This window comes from Lepidochelys kempii, chromosome 1 (genome assembly GCF_965140285.1).
Source record: "Lepidochelys kempii isolate rLepKem1 chromosome 1, rLepKem1.hap1, whole genome shotgun sequence".
In the NCBI taxonomy this organism is placed as follows: Eukaryota; Metazoa; Chordata; order Testudines; family Cheloniidae; genus Lepidochelys; species Lepidochelys kempii.
The window spans coordinates 69354200-69374895 of record NC_136380.1 but is presented as its reverse complement, the minus strand read 5'-3'; the positions used below and the strand labels follow the sequence as shown (position 1 = coordinate 69374895).

The following is a 20696-nucleotide window of genomic DNA, read 5'->3' as shown; positions in this document are numbered from 1 at the left end:
GGGCGCCTCACCCAACCCACCGAGTGTTGCTGGGGTAAAAATCTTCCGATGATCATGCACGCAGCGCGCACACACCTAATTGGAATCTATATAGATTCCAGCACTCGAAGAAAAACCTATCCTTGCAACAAAACCCGTTGCCAACCGTGTCCACATATCTATTCAGGGGACACCATCACAGGGCCTAATCACATCAGCCACACCATCAGAGGCTCGTTCACTTGCACATCTACCAATGTGATATATGCCATCATGTGCCAGCAATGCCCCTCTGCCATGTACATTGGCCAAACCAGACAGTCTCCATGTAAAAGAATAAATGGACACAAATCAGACGTCAAGAATTATAACCTTCAAAAACCAGTCGGAGAACACCTCAATCTCTCTGGTCACTCGATTACAGACCTAAAAGTCGCAATATTACAACAAAAAAAACTTCAAAAACCAACTCCAACGAGAGACTGCTGAATTGGAATTAGTTTGCAAACTGGACACCATTAAATTCGGCTTGAATAAAGACTGGGAGTGGATGTGTCATTACACAAAGTAAAACTATTTCCCCATGTTTATTTTTCCCCGCTACTGTTCCTCACACGTTCTCGTCAACTGCTGGAAATGGCCCATCTTGATTATCACTACAAAAGGTTGTTTTTTTTCTCTCCTGCTGGTAATAGCTCACCTTAACTGATCACTCTCGTTATAGTGTGCACAGCAACTCCCATTGTTTCATGTTCTCTGTGTGTATAACATCATCCTACTGTATTTTCCACTGCATGCATCCCATGAAGTGGGCTGTAGCCCACGAAAGCTTAAGCTCAAATAAATTTGTTAGTGTCTAAGGTGCCACAAGTACTCCTGTTCTTTTTGCCAATACACACTAACACGGCTGCTACTCTGAAACGTCACATTCCAAGTAAGGCCCTAAGTTTCTTGACCAATGCTAACTTAAGACACATTGACAGGCCTCTTTCCCTAGCTAGAAGATCTCTATTCTTTGAAGAGTTATTTATAACCTGGGGGGAAACCAGATTATCATCTCCATCATGATTATTGAGGAGGCAATTAATTTGACTTCTGAACAACTTTTCTAAACATTTCATATCTACTTTTCTCATCTTCTAAAAAGATAAATGAGTAAGATGTGGCTGAGTTATTTATACAGCATTTATATTTCTTTATCCACATGCTGACAGGAATAGATAGACTATTGATCCAGATTAGTTCAGTAAATGCACATTTATTTAGTGCCATAATTATGTTGTATTTATACTGTTTTCTATAAAGCATCTTCAGGTATGCCTTTCTTTCTTTATACAGTCCATGGATGGAATGCAATACAAGAACAATATGCATAAAAGTTACAAGCACAGAGTTACAAAAGTTGTAATACAAGAACAGTATGTGTAAAAGAGTTTCAAGCACCGCAAGGTTTTTTGAATATATTTATATCATAAAGCAGTATCCTTAACAAAGGATGCTATTAACTATTCCCCCAAAATTTAAAGCATTCAATTCAATTGTGGCCTTTTTCATTTAACTAACTTGGAATGATTAGGGCTGTCAAAACAGACATGGGCATAATATTTGCTAACTAGTTTTTATTGCAGGGCCAACACACAAAGCACCTGCAACAGTACACTTTTTGCTTCCAAGTTGTATCTTTGTAAATACATAAATAGATAAGAGTCTAATTTCTACATCATATCACTTTTAAGGCATGTTGGATCTCAAGCCTGAGCTACCGTAAGTGCCCAAGGAAATACCTTAATTACCACAACAGTTAATATTTGTATTTATATTTACATGACTGTATGCATTCATAAAATGTAATGTATTTTGGGTGTTGATGTTTGTTTTTTAATAAATGAACATCCAGCTAAAAAAGAAACACTACATATTTTTCTATGACGAAATATGCTTTAAAAAATTTCCTTTAGCTTGAAGTTTTTAAGAAAATCACTGCCTGGCAAAGATGGCACTTCTGAGATCTAATTCAGATATACTAAATTTAACAACACATGGAAATAAAAACATTGTGTATTATGTGCAACATGTAGAGACTGAACAATCTGATAAGATTTTTCCAAAAATTTCACAACCGTAACCTACATTAAGGGCAATCAGGATAACGTCACTTATATTGACTTTGTCAGAAGAATTTGTGCAAGCTTCAATTCCTTCATCTGAAAGATACCTGTTAAAACAAAATGAACTTATTTTAGGAAGGTATTTGAAACACATTTTAGACTAAGCTATTAGTTAATCCTCCTTTTAGATTCCTTAAGTAACCACAATGGCAGGACTTCAGGCTTATTCAGTAGGAATATATGTAATACTCTGTATTTTCTGTATTCTTACAATGCAGTTTAGAAAACAACTGACAGATGAAAGGATTCCTTCAGTTGAGGAGTTCCTTCACACTGCCTCTATGTGGGCGGTTCCCTTATTGATCATTTCTGCCATTCCTACTTCCTTTTTCTCCTTCTCTTAAAGATTTATATATAAAACTACTAATTATCTTTATGTGAACTCCTAGATGCATACACTAATTTCCCAATTTATCGTATAAATTACTGCACCATGGCCCTCATCTACCTATCCACGGTCTTATCTCCTTCCCTCATCATAACTTAGGCATTCAGACCCAGGCAGAAAAATAAGCTGATCCTTGCACCTGTAGCATCCCACTGAAATCTACAGCAACACTATCTGAACAGATCCAAGTGAATGATCGAGACACTAGTTAATAAGTTCTTACAGGCATGCAAAGATATATTTATGAAAGATTGTGATTTGGAGACACTCCCTCATAGGGACAGTGTTGTGGGTGTGGACATATGCCCTGGAAGCAGTTGTTGGAAACACCACATGGCTGTGTGTGGAGCAGCTCACTACAGAAGCTCTCCAGTTTGTTTTATTAAAGTTTTATTGCTTTGTCATTCACTGGTTTGTTATTTAATGAACCCCAAGATTGTTACAAGGCAGAGACTATTTTTTCTGTAAATGTTAAACAAAGATGACACGATCCACACAAACAAGTGACAGCCTACGCCCAGGTTTAGTAGAACACAGTGGTCAGCTAAGTTCAGTTACTGGAGAAGATAAAGTGCTTTTCCCAAAGATGTTAACTGACAACTATTCAAGTTGGACAAAATTTTTCTAATGAAAAATATGACAACTTTTTAGCTTTCCTAAAAGAGATTTTATAAAAAAAATGTTTTCTTCGAATTAACAGAAATTTTAAATTAAAAATGGCAGCTGTTCTGCAATATTCTCATTTTTGTGCTACACACACAATTAATTTTGTATTGCCAATTTTGATTGATCAGTTTTATCACGATTCAGTTTTGGAATTTCCAATTTCAACAAAAAATTGTACAAAAACTCCTTAGAAAGTTGCACCCAAAAAAAAAAAAAACCTTATGACAACAGAATGAAAAATACTTTCATATCTGCAAAAAACTTCTACGAAGTTCACCCCCTGGCTGTTTTTTGATCAGCTTTCATAACTAAAAGAAGAATTAGAACAAACTCAAGATTTGTGAAAACTATCTTCTTAATGAGGCAAAATGAAAGAAAATAGGAGAGGGAAGCTAACAGAAACATACAGCAGTCAACAGGGTAAAAATATTATGTGTCTAATTTTTGGTGGATCTTCTTAGACTACGAATGCAGTTATCCAAAAGAAAAATCTTTTTGCAACATTAAGGATGATTGTATGTTTCCTCAAACGTCAGGACAGTGAATACTAAATTCAGTTTTAACTCTACCAGTTATAATTCTGTCAGTCGTTTTATACCGTATAATTTACACACACACACACACACACACACACACACACAAATAAATTTTGGGAACCAATGCAGAAGTATATAGTCTACCAGTTGCTACCAGATGAAAACAGAAAAAGTTGCTTGCTTAGAAGCAGTGCTTTCCAGATAGTGGCTCAACTGTTTCCTAGTAAGAGAAACCCTCTCTCTATTGAATAACTAAAAAAATTACGCACTAGAACCTGAAATTTTCCTAAGCAGCATACATTATTCCCCTGCATCAAGTAGTACACTTCTGATAACTGTTACTGAAAAGGGATTCTTTGCTCTACCACTGAATGTCTCACCCTAAAATGAGGATTACAAAGTGGATCATAAGACTTGAGGTACTGATCACTTAACCCAGGTGTCAACTGAACTCACTCACTAAACCAGAATATTTCCCCTCCCCTCCCCCAGAAAGACACCGGGTATGTCTACACTATGGAATAAGGTCGAATTTATAGAAGTCGTTTTTTTAGAAATCAGTTTTATATATTCGAGTGTGTGTCTCCCCACAGAAAATGTTCTAAGTGCATTAAGTGCATTAACTCGGCGGAGTGCTTCCACAGTACCGAGGCTAGAGTCGACTTCCGAAGCGTTGCACTGTGGGTAGCTATCCCACAGTTCCCGCAGTCTCCGCTGCCCATTGCAATTCTGGGTTGAGATCCCAATGCCTGATGGGGCTAAAACATTGTCGCAGGTGGTTCTGGGTACATATCGTCAGGCCCCCCTTCCCTCCCTCCCACCGTGAAAGCAAGGGCAGACAATCGTTTCGCGCCTTTTTTACTGAGTTACCTGTGCAGACGCCATACCACGACAAGCATGGAGCCCGCTCAGGTAACCGTCACCCTATGTCTCCTGGGTGCTGGCAGACGCGGTACGGCATTGCTACACAGTAGCAGCAACCCATTGCCTTCTGGCAGCAGACGGTGCAGTACGACTGGTAGCCGTCCTCGTCGTGTCCGAGGTGCTCCTGGCCACGTCGGCTGGGAGCGCCTGGGCAGACATGGGCGCAGGGACTAAATTTGGAGTGACTTGACCAGGTCATTCTCTTTAGTCCTGCAGTCAGTCCTATTGAACCGTCTTATGGTGAGCAGGCAGGCAATACGGACTGCTAGCAGTCGTACTGTACCATCTTCTGCCGGGCAGGCAAGAGATGAGGATGGCTAGCAGTCGTACTGTACCATCTTCTGTCGAGCAGCCATGAGATGTGGATGGCATGCAGTCCTTCTGCACCGTCTGCTGCCAGCCAAAGATGTAAAAGATAGATGGAGTGGATCAAAACAAGAAATAGACCAGATTTGTTTTGTACTCATTTGCTTCCCCCCCTCCCCTGTCTAGGGGACTCATTTCTCTAGGTCACACTGCAGTCACTCACAGAGAAGGTGCAGCGAGGTAAATCGAGCCATGTATCAATCAGAGGCCAGGCTAATCTCCTTGTTCCAATAAGAACAATAACTTAGGTGCACCATTTCTTATTGGAACCCTCCGTGAAGTCCTGCCTGAAATACTCCTTGATGTAAAGCCACCCCCTTTGTTGATTTTAGCTCCCTGAAGCCAACCCTGTGAGCCGTGTCGTCAGTCGCCCCTCCCTCCGTCAGAGCAATGGCAGACAATCGTTCCGCGCCTTTTTTCTGTGCGGACGCCATACCAAGGCAAGCATGGAGGCCGCTCAGTTTACTTTGGCAATTAAGAACACATTAAACACCACACGCATTATCCAGCAGTATATGCAGCACCAGAACCTGGCAAAGCGATACCGGGCGAAGAGGCGACGTCAGCGCGGTCACGTGAGTGATCAGGACATGGACACAGATTTCTTTGAAAGCATGGGCCCTGCCAATGCATGCATCATGGTGCTAATGGGGCAGGTTCATGCTGTGGAACGCCGATTCTGGGCTCGGAAAACAAGCACAGACTGGTGGGACCGCATAGTGTTGCAGGTCTGGGACAATTCACAGGGGCTGTGAAACTTTCGCATGCGTAAGAGCACTTTCATGGAACTTTGTGACTTGCTTTTCCCTGCCCTGAGGCCCATGAATACCAAGATGAGAGCAGCCCTCACAGTTGAGAAGCGAGTGGCGATAGCCCTGTGGAAGCTTGCAACGCCAGACAGCTACCGGTCAGTTGGGAATCAATTTGGAGTGGGCATATCTACTATTGGGGCTGCTGTGATGCAAGTAGCCCGCGCAATCAAAGATCTGCTGATATCAAGGGTAGTGACCCTGGGAAATGTGCAGGTCATAGTGGATGGCTTTGCTGCAATGGGATTCCTTAACTGTGGTGGGGCCATAGACGGAACCCATATCCCTATCTTGGCACCGGAGCACCAAGCCGCCGAGTACATAAACCGCAAGGGGTACTTTTCGATAGTGCTGCAAGCTCTGGTGGATCACAAGGGACGACAACCAACATCAATGTGGGATGGCCAGGAAAGGTACATGACGCTCGCATCTTCAGGAACTCAGGTCTGTTTCAAAAGCTGCAGGAAGGGACTTTATTCCCGGACCAGAAAATAACTGTTGGGGATGTTGAAATGCCTATATGTATCCTTGGGGACCCAGCCTACCCCTTAATGCCATGGCTCATGAAGCCGTATACAGGCAGCCTGGACAGTAGTCAGGAGCTGTTCAACTACAGGCTGAGCAAGTGCAGAATGGTGGTAGAATGTGCATTTGGACGTTTAAAGGCGCGCTGGCGCAGTTTACCGACTCGCTTAGACCCCAGCGAAACCAATATTCCCACTGTTATTACTGCTTGCTGTGTGCTCCACAATATCTGTGAGAGTAAGGGGGAGACGTTTATGGCGGGGTGGGAGGCAAATCGCCTGGCTGCTGGTTACGCACAGCCAGACACCAGGGCTGTTAGAAGAGCACAGGAGGGCGCGGTACGCATCAGAGAAGCTTTGAAAACCAGTTTCATGACTGGCCAGGCTACGGTGTGAAAGTTCTGTTTGTTTCTCCTTGATGAAACCCCCCGCCCCTTGCTTCACTCTACTTCCCTGTAAGCGAACCACCCTCCTCACTTCGATCACCTCTTGCACAGGCAATAAAGTCATTGTTGCTTCACATTCATGTATTCTTAATTCATTCATCACACAAATAGGGGGATGACTACCAAGGTAGTCCAGGAGGGGTGGAGGAGGAGGGAAGGAAAATGCCACACAGCACTTTAAAAGTTTACAACTTTAAAATTTATTGAATGCCAGTCTTCTTTTTTTTGGGCAATCCTCTGTGGCGGAGTGGCTGGTAGGCCGGTGGCCCCCCCACCGCATTCTTGGGTGTCTGGGTGTGGAGGCTATGGAACTTGGGGAGGAGGGCGGTTGGTTACACAGGGGTTGTAGTGGCAGTCTGTGCTCCAGCTGCCTTTGCTGCAGCTCAACCATACACTGGAGCATACTGGTTTGGTCCTCCAGCAGCCTCAGCATTGAATCCTGCCTCCTCTCATCACGCTGCCGCCACATTTGAGCTTCAGCCCTGTCTTCAGCCCGCCACTTACTCTCTTCAGCCCGCCACCTCTCCTCCCGGTCATTTTGTGCTTTCCTGCACTCTGACATTATTTGCCTCCATGCATTCGTCTGTGCTCTGTCAGTGTGGGAGGACAGCATGTGCTCAGAGAACATTTCATCTCGAGTGCATTTTTTTTTCTTTCTAAGCTTCACTAGCCTCTGGGAAGGAGAAGATCCTGTTATCATTGAAACACATGCAGCTGGTGGAGAAAAAAAAAGGGACAGCGGTATTTAAAAACACACATTTTATAAAACAGTGGCTACACTCTTTCAGGGTAAACCTTGCTGTTAACATTACATACATAGCACATGTGCTTTCGTTACAAGGTCGCATTTTGTCTCCCCCCACCACGTGGCTACCCCCTCAACCTTCCCCCCTCCCTGTGGCTAACAGCGGGGAACATTTCTGTTTAGCCACAGGCAAACAGCCCAGCAGGAATGGGCTCCTCTGAGTGTCCCCTGAAGAAAAGCACTCTATTTCAACCAGGTGACCATGAATTATATCTCACTCTCCTGAGGATAACACAGAGAGATAAAGAACGGATGTTGTTTGAACGCCAGCAAACATACACTGCAATGCTTTGTTGTACAATGATTCCCGAGAACGTGTTACTGGCCTGGAGTGGTAAAGTGTCCTACCATGAAGGACGAAATAAGGCTGCCCTCCCCAGAAACCTTTTGCAAAGGCTTTGGGAGTACATCCAGGAGAGTCGCGAATGCCAGGGCAAAGTAATCCTTTCACATGCTTGCTTTTAAACCATGTATAGTATTTTAAAAGTACACTCACCGGAGGTCCCTTCTCCGCCTGCTGGGTCCAGGAGGCAGCCTTGGATGGGTTCAGGGGGTACTGGCTCCAGGTCCAGGGTGAGAAACAGTTCCTGGCTGTCGGGAAAACCGGTTTCTCCGCTTGCTTGCTGTGAGCTATCTACAACCTCATCATCATCATCTTCTTCTTCTTCGTCCCCAAAACCTGCTTCTGTATTGCCTCCATCTCCATTGAAGGAGTCAAAGAACACGGCTGGGGTAGTGGTGGCTGAACCCCCTAAAATGGCATGCAGCTCATCATAGAAGCGGCATGTTTGGGGCTCTGATCCGGAGCGGCCATTTGCCTCTCTGGTTTTCTGGTAGGCTTGCCACAGCTCCTTCAGTTTCACGCGGCACTGCTTCGGGTCCCTGTTATGGCCTCTGTCCTTCATGCCCTGGGAGATTTTGACAAAGGTTTTGGCATTTCGAAAACTGGAACCGAGTTCTGATAGCACAGATTCCTCTCCCCATCGATCAGATCAGATCAGATCAGCGATCAGATCCCGTACCTCCCGTCAGTCCATGCTGGAGCTCTTTTGCGATTCTGGGACTCCATCATGGTCACCTTTGCTGATGAGCTCTGCATGGTCACCTCCAGCTTGCCACGCTGGCCAAACAGGAAATGAGATTCAAAAGTTTGCGGTTCTTTTCCTGTCTACCTGGCCAGTGCATCTGAGTTGAGAGTGGTGTCCAGAGCGGTCACAATGGAGCACTCTGGGATAGCTCCCGGAGGCCAATACCGTCGAATTGTGTCCACAGTACCCCAAATTCGAGCCGGCAAGGCCGATTTAAGCGCTAATCCACTTGTCAGGGGTGGAGTAAGGAAACAGATTTTAAGAGCCCTTTAAGTCAAAATAAAGGGCTTCATCGTGTGGACGGGTGCAGGTTTACATCGATTTAATGCTGTTAAATTCGACCTAAAGTCCTAGTGTAGACCAGGGCACAGAGAACAAACTTGAGTCACTTTTTGGCTAAATAACATCTCTTTAGCCAGCACTATTACAGTCATTGTCAACACAACAGTCTCACCAACAACAAATGTCCAATTAGGGACATCAGCTAAGGAGTTTTCAGCAGCTACTTCATCACTTCAACATAATTAACAGCTAACAAAAAAACTAAACTAAATTAAAACTTCATCCAATATTTTAAAATATTTTCTAAAACACAATGTATGTACCATTAAAAAACACTGTCACGAGTAAATTAAAGAGAAAATGCAAGATCCCAGTTACATTTTAAGAGAAAGTTTGAAGGTGTGTATTAGAAAACTGTTTTCATTTTTAAGTAACAGAACTTTTAACAGCAACACTACTTCGATCAAGAGGAAAAAGAAAAGACAAGTATAGAGTGAGTCTCAAAAGATCCCTCTGCACACCTGCACTGACAGACCTCAGGAGAAGGATCAAAATGTCTAGAGCTTTCTAATGAGTTCCCAGGTGCTGCCTGTAAGCAAATAGGACCCAAGAGTGAAGATACTACTGTAAGTACCAAAAAAACCTCTTACCCTAGAGAATTCCTGTTTACTAAAACAACTGGTAAGAGCACGTTTTTTTCCCTCCCTAATGGGAGCTCTGGATGTGCTGTATTCCAAACCCAATCATTTCTATTCTAACTAAACATATATATGTACACATTCAGCTTTATTAAGCACAACCTGAGCTCTAACTAGACCAGATAGGTTTCCTGTAGAGTGGCTAAAAAGAGAAAAACCTTTCAGCTAGTTTCTACTTCAGCGGTGTGTTTTTCATAATCTCATTGTCCATACATTGTTCCATCACAGCTAATGAAAAATCTCAATCTCTGTTAATTATTTGGTTGATATATTTAAAGGCAGCCCACAAATTATTTTAGTGAAAAATTATTATTCACAAGACACCAAAATTTTGTCAATTGAAGCATTACAAATAAAATATGCTTTACGTTTAAAAAAAAATCTATTACAGAGACTTAGTACACTTAACATGAAAAACACACACCCACCTCAGAAATTTGAAGCTATGCCCAAGCGGGGATAGAGCTTGCAAAAGATAACTCTTGAGATTGGACGTGGGGGAATCCATTCTCCTCAATGTGAGGGACTACTCAGTCCCTTCCAGGCACAACAGAATAAGGTACCGTAGTGCCCATCATGCCCAAATGCACAGAATTTGTGTGTATGTAATCCCCACTCTCATACTGGGAGTGTGAACTTCCAAATACAGCTGTCTGTCCTTCAGTCCCTCATGCCCAGCTCTTTCAGAACCTACAGACCTTCTCCCACTTCCTTCCAAATGTACCAGACCTGTTTTCTCTTTGGAGGCTCTCTTCCAAGTACTGACCACATTTAAATCTGTTTAGTGACTGAAATTATGTACCTTGGAGGTAGAGCTACATTTAAAAACATGTAATACAGTGGTGTGTATATACTATGGGGACAAGGGAGAGGGGAAAGATTAAAGTACCCACTTTCATGTTTGTCTTTTAAGTCAAATTTAATGATAAAAGGACAGACTGCTTTCCCCGGACATACCACTCCATAAGTTTGTGTGGGAACAAAAAGTCTCCCTTTACATCTGCTTTCCACTAGAGGTTGCGGCACTATTGTTGCAGTTGACAGACAGGGAGAGTGCTCTTCTCAGCAGGCACCTGAGAGCACAGTACTCTGTGCCTCGGCTAGTTCTTGATTCCCTTCGCCTACCACTATCCATTCCTTCCTTCTCAATAAGGAAATGAAAGGAGCGATTAGCTGGGATAGCAACAGAAACATTCCCTTAATACAGCCTCCCACACACATATACACTCTTAAAAAGCATATATTTGCTGAATGAGGAAAAAGAGTGCAAGAGTAATGGAGGAAGAAGAACACAAGGGAAGAGAGGACAAAGAGGAGAACCAGAAGAGACTGCCCCACAAAAACACTTACAGAGAAGTAAGTCTGCTGTCCAACCCACTACATAGATGCCAAGGAGGGTAGGAAGGCATGAATTATTTCCATAATGTAAACAGGAAAGCAGATGAGGTTGCAAGGCCTGGTGGAAGAAAACTGAAGTCCACACAAACATCTGAATTTTTGGATATTACTCCAAAATGTTCCTGAGTACTGAACATCCAATAATTATTCCTTTGTTTACCCATATTATACATACCTTGCAACATTGGTATTTTGAATTTTGTAGATAATTACAATGTTGCATTACGGTGATGAGCACTGGTCAGCACTGCCAACTGGGACGTTAAAAGTCCCATGGGCGGTGCTGCCCACCTAAGGCAGGCTAGTGCCTACCTTTTCTGACACTGCGCTGCAGCCCAGAAGCCGCCAGCAGCAGGTCCAGCTTCTAGGCAGGGGGCCACAGGGCTCCACACGCTGCCCCCCTGCCCAGAGCCCTGAACCCCTCCTGCACTCAACCCCCTGCCCCAACCCTGAGCCCCCCCAAACCCGGAACCCCTTCCTGCACCCCAAACCCCTCATGCCCAGCCCCACTTCAGAGCCTGCACCCCCAGACATATACTTAGTTTTATTTTCCAATTGTCCCCTCATATTAAATGAAGTAAATACTTAACATCCAAAGTTTCTATATTGCAGGAATATACCCTATTCTGTTGGAGGCATAATAACCAAAATTTACAGCATCTCTGATTGCCAAAAAATCCATTCGCACTGTCCACCTATGTGTCCATCTGTCTTATTTTATACCTTTTAAAGAAAGCAGGTGACAACTCACATATCTAAATATATAAAGCTTATCTTTTTTATAACAGTAATAACACAAATGCCTGAAATGCACAACCAAAACAACGTTAGCTGAAATAAGATCTGCTTTTATTTGCCCTCTAGTCTCTATAAAGATGGATCAAGCCAATAAAAATATATATCTATTATTTAGAAGCACCCTAAGTATGAGTACTTAACGTTGAACTGAATCAATCAGGTAAGCTATTTTCAAAATAAGATTTACTGTATAAAATAGTAAATTCTCTTTTAAAACGTATTAAATTATCACTTTTGGGCTTTTATGGTTCATATGCACATATAAATATTCAACTATTTGTACTATCGCCATCCCATGATATTATATTCCTGTCACATAAATCTATTTTAGTTTTCTTCTACTCTCATCTTTCTAGTTACACATTATGCAAGAAGCAGCTCTGGCTAAGAAGAAAATAAAACAAAAGTACGTGAAAGATGCATAATTTTCAATAAATGTTCACTAAAATTAGCACTCAATACAGAGTCACATTTCACCACAAACCCGCTATTAGTGGAGGCAGAAGATACAAATCAATTTTACATTATTTCCTGTAACAGCTTGTTTTGAACTCAACTTCAGTCACATAAAGCAGTTTTGAATCTCATGGCCAAACTTTATGTATTCACTGAACCTTGAATATGCAGATATCAAAAATTAAAATCCTTTTTCAGGTTGTCAAACTGAGAACCCAGTCAGAATTTTTTAGCTCTCCTGCAAAATATAAACCTCAAAACCAGAAGAGAATTCTTTAAATTCAGTATCTGAATTTACAACATGCAATTTTTTTTTTGGTCACTGGACAAAGATAAGATAATTTTATAACTTTGTATTTAATCTAAAATAAAGTGTACGTAGAAGGTGAAATTACAGAAAGAATGCACAACATTGAGACATCCACTAGGTGGCACCATTGCTACATAATAAAAGAACAATATTGCTTTTCTATATCACTGAGTCACTTTAAACTTGGGGAATATTTTGCACAATATAGTTTCAAAGGTTTCTGCTCAAGTTACATCAGTTTTCTAAAGGAAGAAAATTTTGCTGCAGTGTCATAAATTTTACTGAGTGACTATATCATTAAACCTTCTAGAAATGTGTTTTACAAATATTTCTATATTAAAGTAGGAAAATCATAGATTTAAAGAGAAGAGTTTTTATGCACTTCCCTACTACCTATATAACAGTAGGAACATATTCTGCTACTGCAGCAACCAAGATATTGTAGTTCTTAAAAGAACTGTGTGTTTTTTTCCCCCAAGAATCTGGGGGTGGGGTGGGAGGAGGTATTTATTTATTTAAAGAATAACTTAACATTTTACCAGCTGAGAGAAAAAGAACAAATACAAGATCCATCAGAATTACAATGTACATAGCAAAAAGTATCTTCTGTCACACTATACCACCATTAAAAGTTCCAATGATATGTGAGTTCACAGTTTTCCTAATACAGTAGAACTTTGCTAATTCACACTGGCTGAAAAATCCACCAACGATTATAAAAATCTGTGTATTAGTGAACTAGTATTTTGCAGAAATAGATTCCAAGTGCCTTTAGCTCTCATTTGAGTTAGCAGGGATTGAAAAATGCTCAGCACCATCCTCACCAGCTCACAGGATTAAGACCTAAGTAAACAATTTAATATATTTAAGAAACTGCAACAGACATTCTTTGTTCATCAGGCATTTTAAAAGTGTAGTTTATCTTTCATCGTTTGATAACAGTACAACATATTAGTAAATATACTGTAATAGGTTTCATAAAAGTAAGGAAATCTTAGTAATATTATTTGTATTCCAGTGGTACCCACATGGTGCTAGGCACTGTCCAAACACACAGGAAAATTTATGTGCCTCAAACAGTTATGGTAATGTAATAGTAAACTTTTGTGATGAGATACAATATAAAGTCTTTCAAGCCAATCTGAACCCGGCAAAGGTTGGTACTGGGGAAAAAAAAAAAAAGGTTTTCAACACTGGATGGCTTTTCAGTATCGTACGTGAAATGAATGTGTTGGTCTCAGCACATTAAACTATGTTCAAGCACCTTCATCACAAGAACCACCATCACAAGTGACACTAGCTTGCATGTTTGTTGACCGTCTCGGAGGGGGAGGGAGGGTTGGAGGGGGGTGGGAAATGTCAAGAACTGAATGAACACAAAAGAAAGTACTCTTTTGTCTGTAGAGGTGGTCCTTTCTGCAGGCTGAGGTAATTTGACAAAAACAGGGGTGAAATGTTTGTATTTTTGCCACCTCTACTGTTCCTGTTCTATAAAAAGAGAGCAAAGGCTTCATTCTCCACAGAAGTGTCAATCTGCACATTTCAGATTACTAGAGTCATACATAAAAACCCAAAACAAACAAAATACTGATGAAAGTTAGGAAGTGATTGGCAGGCTTTTTTTTCTTTTTGGGAAGGGGGGTGAAACAAACACCATAGATATGTGGATTAGTGAGGTTCAGCTATAATATTTTATAATTAAGAAATATTTCAAATTTAGATATTTTCACTTGGAACACAGACGTAAACTAAATTAGATGTGCATATTTAGAACTAATTAGAAATTGCAAAATATCAATTCCATACTTAGTAACATCAATGAAGCCCAGTATCTCTTTAGTCAATATTAATCTATTAAGCAAATTAAATTACAAATATTAAAAACTGTATTTAATAATGGGTCCTTTAAATATTTTTCAATTGTTTTATTTTTGAACACAGTTTTGTTTTGTTTTTTGGCACATAATTCTAGATTTGTAAGTTCAACTTTCATGATAAATAGATTGCACTAAAGTACTTGTATTAGGTGAACTGAAAAATACTCTTTCTTCTGTTTTTACAGTGCAAATATTTGTAATAAAAAACAAAGTGAGCACAGTATACTTTGTACTGTGTACTGTAATTGAAACCAATACATTTTAAAAAGTAGAAAACAGCCAAAAATAAATAAAAGGTATTCTGTCATTGTTTAACAGCACAATTAATTGTGCAATTAATTTTTTTTTATCGCTTTACAACCCTAATAATTTTTAAAAACAGTAAAACACAGATTTACATTTCTTACAAGAGACTGAGCAGCACTCTCTGAAATGCGGCTCTCACAGCTGCGTGTAAGTCCAGCTGTCATTATGAAATATGTCCCTAGGGGTGGAGTGCAAGGGGTACTGCAATGGGCTAGAACCATGCCAGGAACGTGTGGGGGGAATTTCTGGAGGACATGGAACGCAGTTCTGTATGGGCTGCAGAGTGAATAGAGCACGGATATGTGCCGACTGCAGCACAATCAGAAACCTCAGCATCCCTCTTTGGTCCTCCATCAGCTTTATCATCCACTCCTGCCCCTCTGTCATCCACTCCTGCCCTTGTCTCCTCTCTTGGCTATCCATTCTGAGTTTTTCATGGACTCGTTCTCTCTCCAGGCTCAGTGCTCATTATCTGCAGCATCAGATCATTGCAGCACTTCTCTTAGCAGTCATCCTTACACCTTATTCACCTCCATATCTGACAGAGGTCCTCTACCAGTGTGTAGGAGATGGCCCTCAAGGGCACATCCTCAGAAACAAAAGAAACAATACAAGGAGGCAGTATTTTGAATCACAAAAGTTACATACACCTCTTTACATACACCTTGGCAAGCACGCAGCACAGCAAGAGCCCTCCACATGGTGAGTTTGTTCTAGGAGGGAAAGGGACAACATGGAGCAAAGGGCCTGGGTGGTTTCAGAAGTACAAGCACCTAGGGACACTATTCTGAATGCTGCCACCATTTTCCACAGGCAAGAGTGATTGAAGCAGATATCTCACTCCTGAGGGTAACCAAGGATGCATCTCCTGCACGCATACAGCTTCAGACCGGGTCCGTATGCTGCTCGCCTGTGTGCTGCTTTGGTTCCTGCAGAAGTAATTGCCGACTGGCACACCAAAGTTTCCTACAGCGGGGGATGAAGCAAAGCAGCTCTGCCAAGGAACCTTTGGCAGAGGATTGCAGTGTACTTCCAGAAAAGTTTGCAAGAGATCTCTAAGGATGATTCCCAGGGCATCCCGATGTGCATTGCAAACTTTTCTGCAAGGCTCCCACTGCATAGCTACACAGGGGAATGAGAAGCAGATGCACACAGTATCTAGTGTTGTTAATTTCTCTCCTTTACCCCACTTCTACCACGTAACAAAATAAAGGACACCTCTACCTCATGTCACCATGCAGTATCAAAGCAATATAAGTACTTACCTGTGTTCCCCTCTCCTGCTTCAGGAGAGCCAGAGCTGGACAGCTGGCTCCAGATCAAAAAAGAGGTCCTGGCTCACCACACCACCAGATGAACCTGTCGCATATCCCACATCTTCCTCCAACTCTACTTCCTCAACCACCACTTCATCCTCGGGGTTGACTCCGCTGGCCCCTGCCTCTGTTCCCCCCCCGAAGTATCCACAGTGTGCTTGGCGGTAGAGGTAGAGTCACCGGAGAGGATGGCATACAGCTCCTTGAAGAAGCAGCATGTTTTCGGCACCACACCACAGTGACCATTGCCTCCCTTGCCTGCTAGTACACCTGCCTCAGCTCCTTGATCTTAGCACAGCACTGCTGCGTGTCCCTTTAGTGCCCCTTCTCCTCCAAGCCATCAGCAATCTGCACATACATATCAAAGTTCCTACATCTGGAGCGGAGCTGTGACTGCACAGCCTCCTCTCCCCACAGACCCAGCAGATCCAACAACTCCAGGCAGGAGCATGTTTGCTGTAGAAAGCCAGCATGGTCAGCTGTGAAGATGCTATGTGAACTCCCACTGCAGAGCAAACAGGAAATGGAATTTCAAAAATTTCGAGGGCTTTAAAAGAGGTCTGTGTACCAGGGCAACAGAGCTGAAACTGCTGAACAGTGCAGTCAGGATAGCATTGTGGGATATCTCCTTGAGGCCACTTATGGCGACATATGCAAGCACAGCATCTACAGTGACAGAGCCATTCTAACTTTGTCGAAAAAAGCTCTATGCCTCTCGTCAATGGGGTTTATTATGTCGACGTAGCTGAAGAGTTAAATTGGCGGGAGGAGCATTGCAATGTATACACCTCCGTGTTTTGTCAACGAAAGCAGACTTTTATTGACAAAATTGCATAGTGTAGACAAGGCCTAAATGTCTTGGTTTGTTTCCTTTTTTCCCAGTCTCTCTCTCTCTCTCTCTCTCTCACACACACACATACACACAGAAGAAAGTTGCTAAAAAGCACATTATTAATCAGAGAGATCATTCTCCCATGTAATTAGTCAGATTTTTTTTCCCCAAATGCACCGTTTTCAGCCACTAGAATGAAATGATTCCTAATGGCTGTTTATAGGATTACAAACAGCAGGTATTTACAATTTTTCAAGTATTACATTTTAAGACATATTCGATATTCAGGATTTTGTTTTATCATGGAATTATGTATTCACGTAACTGTTCAATCAGAATATCTTTGAGATGCTGTGGTCGACAGATTTTTGTACAATTCAACAGTTGTTTTTCATTTAAAAAAACAAAATTCTATTATTATTAACCCACAAAATGGACTGACAACCACCACCACCACTCCAGGCTTTATACAGTGAGCAGAAGTTGTATGAAGCCAGATGAAATACTCTATTTTTCATGTTTAATTTAAGAATAGCTGAAAGCATTACCTTTTCAAGGTTTGGGCTGTATTTTTGCCTTATTTTGTTTTTCAGGTGGGAGGGTGTATTTATATTTTAAACTGTCATATAACATAGTATAAAAATTTGCCAGGCCAACTTCTTTCATTAAAAAAAGGATACATTCAATTGTAGGAAGGTGGGGAATGGCATCCCTATAATGATGTAAAGTAAAAAGTAAAAGCTGCTGAACACATATGTCCAAAGAAATGTTAAAAAGGCACTCACTGAATCTTTAAAGAAAATAAAGATATTTTATCATAATTAAAAAAGTAAAATACCACAACATTTTTAAAACAAATATATCTGCTTACCAAGATATTTTCCTTGCATACACATGCTGGATAAGATTTTGTGCTGTCTCACACTGTGTTTTCACTGATACAAAGGGTATTTTGTTTTCTTTTTTTTTTTATCAGTGAGATAAACTTGCAATAGTACTTCTCTGTAAAATCCTAAATGGAGACAAGGCACATGTAGGGTTTACCAAGAGTAGGTAGGACAGGTCAGCACTATACTCCTTTTCCCCACACACACCTGCTGACCTCAGCTAGCCTTGTAGTAAAACTCAAGTGCCTTGTCTCCAGGATGTTTTTACACACAATAGTTATCCTGTGGTACAAAACATGCTTTCTGTCAGGGAAGATACAGGCTAAGAGGCACAGCACACAACTCACAGGCCAGGGAGCACAGGGGACCAAAATGACTGAGTCAGCTTTCCACATGCCTAATCTTGGGATGCTCATGGTGGCTGGAAAAACTCACAGAATAAAAGACAGCCTTGGGGACCCAGATAAATTATGGAAGGCTCCCAGAGCTGCTCTATGGGCCATAACACTGTCTTCCATCTCCACAGTGCTGCACACCCCCACACTTCCTGCCCTCAGCCCAACCCCCAGCTCTGCTCCCAACACACCCATTATGCCCAACTCTACGCCTTATACCACAGCTTTCAAAGAGATGCTCTGAACACAGCCTTATGGTTCTCTTTCACCGTTCCTGTGCTGGCAAAATTCTCTTCCAACTGGAATCAGGCTTTTTAGGCCTGCGTTACACCACTCCTGACTTTTTAACCCAATATGAAGAGTTAAGTGGAGAAGAGACTAATTCACTGTTTCTTCCTAAGGTACTCACATGGCCCTCAATACTATACTAGCTAAGCAACTTCCCAAACTGTAAAAGAAAAACTGTTTGATGGGCTGAGAGGAAGAGAAAGTGAGAACATATATAACTGAAAAAATGAGTTCTACATTATATTCAAAACACAATGAAGTCTGTGTTTTTAGTATCTTCTCGATCAAGTTCCATAGACTAGGTCCAACTCTTGTGAAAGTTCCATCTCCCACACTCATGAGTCCATCCAGAATAGTTTAGCAATCCATGATTCCAATAGAACACAGTTGTTGTAAGAACTATCGTCTCTGAGAGAGAGAGGCCAGTCCCGGTGAGAATTTGAGTATCAAGACAGACTTTGAATTGGACCCTTTATTGAATAGTGAGCCAGTGCAAAGACTGCAACACTGGAAGAGATATTTGTGGTGGCCCATGTTTCTGAACAGAATTGCTACATTAAATAAAAAACATTATACAGAATCAATCAGAAAGTCATGCAGTACTCCTACCTTGCAGAAGTCTAAGTAAATTATGTCTTAATCAACCAAACCTATCTCATCAAAACATAATACCAAGTTTGACAAGACGAATTTTAAATAAAATCATATTGATTGGCATTAATTTTCAGACTGTTCTTTAATTCTAAACATTTGCATCCCATATCAGCCTTTCCATGATTTTGTCTGGGACAGATGTCAATGTCACCTAGATTGTCCCTTTTTAAATACTGGAACATTAGGTTTGGGGTATTTTTCTCCTTCCGTCCCCTGGAAATTCCTGTGTTCCAAAGTTTGTTAAAATATCAAAACCAAGGGCTCCAATTGCTCCTCAGCCAGTTCTCTGAAAATACCTGAGTACAAGTTTCCTAGTCTTGCAGTTTTAAAACACGTTTAATTTTAACAGTTGCTGTTTGCAAAGCCTCTAACTCCAAATAATACTAACACTAGTAGGGCTATTGTATGCTTTTATAGTCCATTTTCTCATATGAAAACTGGGCTGCTAGCAAGCATGCATTTTTATTTTTTAAGCCATTCATAAAGATGAAAAATAACCTAACTCTTTGAGACAGGCACTGCGTCTACTTTTGTGTTTGTACAGCATCTTGTTCACTATGATACCAGAAATAATTATAATGCTTGAAATTATATCACTTGTTGCCCTCAATACCTCTCCACTGCACATACTACACACTCTAGATATATCCTTCATTACTACAAGCGAACAAACACAATACACACAAATACCTTATAGAAAAAAGAGACACCAAAAGTAAAAAGAAAGGGGGGGAGGGAGTTGACTTGAAAGTTAATGTCTTTCCAAAAGAAAATATGACATTAACAACACTTCACCCACCTATAAATAACTAAAGGGAGTGGGACAGTTATACATACACACCAATTACATTATACAGTATTGAAATTTTCATAAATTCAGTCCATAAAAACAATTCCAAATATACATTTTTAATTCACTGAACAAAGAACATGTTAGGTGCTTTCTAATCTTTCCTAATCTTTAATTATTTGGGTTGAAATTTTCTATGCCAGGTGTCTGCTCGTGGCAAATTTCAGCCAAAATGGTTAAGCTACTTGAAAAAACTTATCAGCTTCACTCTCAATGTTAAAAAAATTCTAACTGTCTGAAATTTGGCCAGAGGTGATCCTTTTTCAGGCATGTCCCTTTTGCTATCCCTGTGAAAATGTGCCCAAATTTTGCCAAGTTAGAAACCTTTGAAAAAAATTCCAGTTCACACATGCACAAATTACAGAATTAAGGTTGGCTGGGGTCTGATTTGCAGAAGGACTGAGCACTCGGGGCTGCAACTGAAGTCACAAACGGAGCTTTGCTTTAATGTATTAAGTGCGATATAATTCTGAAACTGAACAATCTGGTCCTAAGCATGTCAGATATTTAAATTAGCAGATACTTCTTTAAAAAAAAACCTTAATCTCTCTGTGCCTCAGTTCACCATCTGTAAATTGGGGATACTGTAGAGCCTCAGAGTTACGAACACCTTGGGAATGGAGGTTGTTTGTAACTCTGAAATGTTTTTA

General features: G+C 41.1%; 1 protein-coding gene across 7 annotated transcripts in view; it reads right to left on the bottom strand.

The window, feature by feature from the left end:
* TDRD3 (tudor domain containing 3) overlaps nt 1–20696 on the bottom strand; it is a 443000-nt gene that overhangs the window by 351400 nt on the left and 70904 nt on the right. For 6 of the 7 annotated variants that reach the window (XR_012159206.2, XM_073346158.2, XM_073346164.2 and 3 more), the window contains exon 2: nt 2110–2194. The exons of the other annotated variant lie outside the window; for it this stretch is intronic. Coding sequence is in view for 5 of the 6 variants with exons in the window: in XM_073346158.2 (XP_073202259.1) it covers nt 2110–2194 (85 nt within the window). In the remaining variant the exon portion in view is untranslated. The remainder of the gene's footprint in view (nt 1–2109; nt 2195–20696) is intronic. 7 annotated transcript variants of the gene reach the window in all.